Source organism: Sinohyriopsis cumingii, chromosome 6, assembly GCF_028554795.1.
Source record: "Sinohyriopsis cumingii isolate HCF-2022 chromosome 6, ASM2855479v2, whole genome shotgun sequence".
In the NCBI taxonomy this organism is placed as follows: Eukaryota; Metazoa; Mollusca; class Bivalvia; order Unionida; family Unionidae; genus Sinohyriopsis; species Sinohyriopsis cumingii.
In genome coordinates, this window is record NC_142966.1 from 54,963,362 (window position 1) to 54,969,797 (window position 6,436).

At 35.8% G+C, this 6,436-nt stretch overlaps 1 protein-coding gene across 1 annotated transcript; it reads right to left on the reverse strand.

Annotated features, from left to right (window-relative positions):
* Positions 1-294: 294 nt before the first annotated feature.
* LOC149796964 (monocarboxylate transporter 2-like) lies at positions 295-4,669 on the reverse strand. Its single transcript, XM_089960672.1, has 4 exons — positions 4,471-4,669; positions 3,158-3,301; positions 1,435-1,721; positions 295-351 (listed from the first exon to the last, which is right to left on the reverse strand). The coding sequence occupies exons 1-4, from the start codon at positions 4,667-4,669 to the stop codon at positions 295-297; spliced, it is 687 nt and encodes a 228-aa protein (XP_089816798.1).
* Positions 4,670-6,436: the final 1,767 nt, after the last annotated feature.

Genomic DNA, 6,436 nt, shown 5'->3' on the forward strand with positions numbered 1-6,436 from the left:
TTGATTTTTATTTCAGAGGCGGTCTGTTTGCTTAACGATACAAAACTAGATGACACTGGAACATATCACATTCTGTATATAAAGTGTAACGCCATCGCAACACCTATGTTCTCACAGAACAATGGTTGGCTGTGGTACATAAAGCAAGGGAAAATAAAATAGAGCTAAAGAACTATCATATGTCCATGGCATGTATATATCATACATAGAGAGAAACTATGTATCATTGTAGACTATACTATAGTAGTAATTTTTCCTTACGGAATTAAAAGTAATAACGTTGTGAGTGCTTATTTAATCTGCGGCAACCTGCAACTTGACAACGTTAGTGCTAATTACATCTTTAGAATGCTTCAGAGAAAAGCAAAATTTTCAAAACTTTATCATGGAAAGCAAATACACTTTATTCGGGTTCCACGATCTAATAATATTTTTCAGAGTTGTTCGGATAATCGATCTACAATGTATGGATGGAGAACTTCCATATCTCATTGTACATTACCATCACCTGATGATTTACGTTTCAAAATCTTTTATGTTTTGTTTTCATTCTGTAAATGTCGCCTGATACACATGGCCGTTAGCTTCATTGAATACATTGAATATTTAAATCTGAATCTGAACATAAAATATTAAACACTGTCGTTTCGGTGACGGTTTCGATGTCGCAAGTGCCTATTTGATGTGGCGCTTGGCAAAGGGAAATTACTCTATAACTCACTAACTGCCACACTAACAAGCAAGATGACTGTACACTGTAGCCAACTATCTTAGCTACTATTTTTCTTTTCATTAAAGGTTCAAAATGTACAATAACTAACATTGCAAACTTAAAATTTAAATTAATAGGAAAGTCTAGAACTATACCTTTAAGTTTCTTTTTTTTATAAGAAATGAAGATAATTGAATAACTATTTGAACACTTTTGATGGACATACCATTCACTGGCCCTGTCAAGAAGAGTCCCACTCCACTAATTGTCAACTGAATTCCTATTCCAGATGTTAAATTTTCTGATCCCACAATTCTAAGCGTGATTACAGACACGGACGCCACCGTAGCTCCAACCGTTAATCCTATTAACGAACATAAGGTCATATAGATAACAAAACCATCTACCAAACTTAGAACAGTAAAGGCAGTGGATGCAACCAAGGCGACGAAGCACATAATTGACAAGGCACTTATAAAAGGAAACAGCTTTAGGATACCTGGCAAAAGTCTTCCAAAAATATTGGAAATATTGAATATTAAAAAGGCTGTGTTGACTTGGTCGTTTGAGAATCCTTTGCTTATAATTATGTCAGAAAATACACCAATAAAACCGAAGCTGGGCGCTACGAGGCACACGAATCCTAAAGTGTACATTAGAAATATCTTATTTGTCCACAATATAGATATTTGAGCAAAAATATGTTTCCTTCCTTTCCGTACGTCTGTTTTTCCAACATCGTAACTAGATGAGTCCTTTTTCTCTCGATTCTTTGGTATTTGCCAGAGAAACGACATCGGAATACTGTTGAGGAGAACTCCCCCTATCAGTAGAAATGTTCCCCGTATTCCAAATTGGTCAACACAGTAGGTAAAGATGTACGGGTAAATAAGAGCCCCGATTCCATTGGATGTGGCTAGAATAGAGAGGACGACAAGTCCAGATTTGTTCTGAAAATGATGATTCACCACCAATACGCTACTGATGTAGACAAAGGATAAACCCAAACCTGTCAGTAAAGAAAACAAATGTTTATTGATAAGACATAAACGTCAAACGTTTCTTACTTAGTGTATCATGAACAATAAATGATATTGATTGTACGTACGTCTTAACTTTACGTACACGACTCAAATACGGAGAGCAACCATACTAATAATACTAATAACAGCTATAACATTTCGTCTTATGTTGGGTGATTTTGAATATCGACATTTTTTCCTTTCGTATCTTGTCTTATCCGAAATAATTTAAACTATTGCCACAAAACACATTATGCATTTACTTACATTTGCCTCTCCTCAAGGAAATGTATTTGTAGTATACTTTTTATATTTCTACGAATTAGGTTTGTGGTTATTGTGACAAAAACACCTTGATAAAATGTTTTCGAAAACTTGCAAAGAAATATACATTTAATTACCTACTGTTGGCCCAGTAAGACATTGCAATCCTGTGACAGAAACATTGCGTTCCTTGTCAGTTGTTGAGGAAAACGATGTGTGAGTTACTGTATGCACAAACGTGGTTGAAAATCTCGTGCAAATGAAACACGTGGTCTTTGTCTTCAACAGGTATAGATGTGCTAAGCACGCTTATTTGTTTTCTGTGGTTTTGGACCAAAATATATTTTATAAAACAAAGACGATTAATTTGGGAAAAAATGAAATGGTTTACTTGGAACATGTTGCACCTATCATTTTCCCACAAAGGACGATACGCACATTGTGGGGAATCCTACCACGTGTTCACGAAGGACTATACCCTCATCGTAAATCTTATCACGTGCCCACGAAAGACCACACAACATACCTTAACCACCTCGGCGTATCCACGAAGGACCAGACACACACTGTAAATACTATCACGTGCACAAAATCGCCAATTCCAGATAGTGACATAAGAAGCAGCCCAATGGAATTCTGTTTGTAACCTTCGGCTAATAAGGTGATAGAGAAATGCAGTTGACCTCATTTGATAAAAATACAGCGAAAAGCGTTAAGGACCATAAAACTCTCTTCCATTCTTCCTAATATATCTTTCAGTCGGTAGTAGGTTCAAAGGCTGTCTCCATAGTTGATACAGATACTGTTAAAAATATATTTACATTAAACTTTGTTGGAACTTAAAGGATTTTAAATATTAGCAGCATAGTGGAGTTCTGGTTTTAACCTTTGGCTAATATTGTGACAGACAAATTGCAGTTTACCTCATTTGGAACAAAATAGAGCAAAACGTGTTTAGGACCATACTAAACCGCTTCCATTATTCTTGCTATAGTGTTGAATATATTTTTAAAACTGATAACATGTTTTAAGGCCGTCTCTAAAGTTGATACAGATATTATTAAAATATATTTACACAAAATTTTGTTGGAACTAAACTTATTTTAATATTGGAGCTATGTGTGTATTGATATTTTCTGAAATACCGAATGAATCCCACCTGTAAATACGCCAATGGAGAAATCCAAATATAGGATTGATGTAGAGAAGAAAGAAATGATCCATCCCAGACCCGCCAAAGCTCCTCCTAGACATCCTGCCTTGTGTGGACCGATTTTTGTCGTCACGGGGCCATTTATAATACCTACAAAAGAATACAGTGAAGAACGCCATCTGATATATTCGTACTTTTTCGACAAATCTTTCACTCCTCTACCCCCATGGCTTCTCTGTGATCTAAAAGAATATCAAATCAAATGTTATCAGCCGTTCTAATTTGGTGTAGATGAATTTGAAATTACGAGGAAAAGCCCATATTACTATGAAAATGTGATCTCCGACTCAAAATCTTTGTCCCGGGGCTGGAATTGAAATCTTTGTTGTGTTTTACTCATCCTTTTGATATAAAATACCTACTATACTAAAATTCGATCCAGTGCTGTGGACTAAGATTATAATTCGAAGGCATATAGATGAATTGACTGACATACATACATGACCATTCGCAATATATTTGTTAAAAGTGCACATGTTAAAGTAAGTCTATGGATTGCATTGGACGAATATTTGCTATTCACGATTACCAGGATGTCTCTGACAGAATAGCTTGCTTCATACTGTCATAGCCTTTATTGTGAAATATTATGCTAATGAAGTCATTTCAGAAAATCCCATGCACTCAATAATTATTTCGTTTGACACACGACGAACAGTTGTAAGTTAAATGTCTTTACCCATGACAGCCACCTATACAAAGCACTTTAATTTAACTTATTTTCACTTTATAATTTTCCTGAAGGGCACGAGCTAATAAATACTTCATACTAATACCTGATGAAATTCGTAGCAGAACTTGAAATCTGTTATTAACTATATTTTTTTCACGTTTTTATTAACTTAAGTTTTATTGTTAGATTGGGGAACCTATTTGGCTCTCTTCGTAGAGCAGCGGATTCGTAATCAAAGGGTTGCGGGTTCGATACACATCCAGACCAACCACAGTTGGTTGCTTCGGTGTTTCTTTGGGATAGGCACTTAGCTTTTAATTCTTAAGTATCATACAAATGATAGCGTGTTAAAAGTGACATCCAAACCCATTTTGCAACGGTGCTTTTAAATTGTCCTAGTACCTTAGTACACTGTGTATGCAGTTACAAAGGTTGTTACATAGATGCATTCTTGAAAACTATTTTGTTACCTTATACATCAATTGTATGAGATATTTAACGCTATTTAACTCTTAATATATAAATTTTCATTTACATATATAGCCAATAATGTACATAAACATGCAGACATGCAGAAAAACTTTACCAGTGCAATAGAAGACTCCAATCATAATTGAATGTACAGCCCCTGTACTGGCTCGACTCTCTCTGAACACATCTAAAAGTATGGAAAACAACCGCGGAAACCCAAAAAGAAGTCCAAGAACCACTAAAACTGAAATATAGCTGCTTCCGAATACTATCCAGCGGTGGCACGATCTCGAGAAGTGCTCCTGTGCGATCATTTTGCGTTATGGTGTACTGGTTTTGCACGATCAGATTTTAAAATGCAAAACCTGATAGCGTTTCGCTTTACTCACAACATAACTATTTGAGGATAAGTTAGAAGTTGTTTGTCTAATATGTGCTTGTTATCTCCTTGGTTTGTAACTGTCTTAGGTATGTCAATCTATATATATTAAATACGTGTTCGTAGGCAAATGTGATTCGGCTCCCAACTGTGAGAACAAAACAAAACATTTAAATTATTAAGAAAAATAAAGTTCAAATCCGTAAATACAACTTCTTTACTTTGGAAAAAATCATGTATGTATGTATGTATGTATGTATGTATGTATGTATGTATGTATGTATGTATGTATGTATGTATGTATGTATGTATGTTTCGGAAAACCTGACATGGTAACCAATTCACGAATGAGATTTCATCATATTGGCCTTACATAAATTCCTATCATGTAAAATGTGTTGACCATATGTATCATACATTACATTTACAAAATAAGTGAACAAATCACCAGAATAACTTCTCAGATATATGTGCAAATGAATGATTGCATTAAACAACAGTCATTAGTGCGTGGCACAAACTTATTACATATTTTTTGAAAATATACATTTACTTTCAAATGGAAAAAATTTCAAGCAAACTACTTTAATATTGAAGACTATACATAGAAAAACCCCAACAATAAAACAAAACGAAACAAATGAAGCATAAAAGACCAAACCAAATGGCAGCAACAGTAAAAATTAATAAAAAACACGAAGCCAATACATGTGCGTTCAATAAGTGCTTGACTGTTTGGAAAATGAAGATGTTAACGTAGAATCAGTACGGTCAGGTTAACATTGTTCCCAGGTAATTACACTAGGAGCTTGACCAGAACCTGTGTTTGATACATATATAATAACCTTGTGAAACAATGGTTAAATGGTTAATTGATAGATAGCGGACAAATATCCAAATTATAATAAAGGGTAATGATCCCTACGCTAGGGGATGACCCAGGGTTTGTAACTGATATGTCTGGTTTCGTCTCATCGTGCCAGGCCCGGCCCTAGGGCAAGGCAAACTAGGCAACCCCCTTGGGCCCCACGTTTTCAGGAAATCAACTCCGCAATGCAGTTTTGTTTTGCTTGGGGCCCTGTTCATCGCTTTTGCTGCCTTGAACCCCGGGTGCTGCCTTGGGCTCCTTACATCCTAGGGCCGGGTCTACATTGTGCCCTTCAGACCAATCTATGCTTAATTGGTATGCATCTGAATAGTGTCGAAGTTTTGACCCCGGGACAAATTTTACCTATCACCGCGATATGACCCAATAACTGTGTTGGATGTACGTGTGAACTGATCTCATGAAAGATAAATGTATACCTGATTATAAGGTTGAAGTCTTAACAATATCAAAGCTATAACCTAGATGGAAGACCCTAATATAGGAACCACACACACACACACACACACACACACACACACACAGAGAGGCCACGATGATGACACATTGTACACTAACGGCCTACTTTCTAACGTGGTTCACAACTTGACGGAAAAACAAAACACAGTCCATCGTAAACGGAGTAGAAATTGTGTAGTTCCATGCATCGTTTGATATCAATTTTGATAATCTTAGTCTCTGATTTCGTCATTAACATTCTTTGTTCCAGCTCGAGTCCTTAAAGAGCTTACAAGACACATGCCATCTGAATTGAATTCATGCATTATATTTATAAGGAAGAGCAAAATTAAAAATAAATTTGATAGTAGTGGCAAA

Excerpts from the sequence above, each read along its gene's own strand:
- LOC149796964 (XM_089960672.1), bottom strand. The coding sequence starts at position 4,669 with ATGATCGCACAGGAGCACTTCTCGAGATCGTGCCACCGCTGGATAGTA. Across the intron at positions 3,302-4,470 it reads TGGAGTCTTCTATTGCACTG|GTATTATAAATGGCCCCGTG; the intron begins GTAAAGTTTTTC and ends ATTCTTTTGTAG. Across the intron at positions 352-1,434 it reads ACGATGTTGGAAAAACAGAC|CATTCTAAAGATGTAATTAG; the intron begins GTACGGAAAGGA and ends TTTTCTCTGAAG.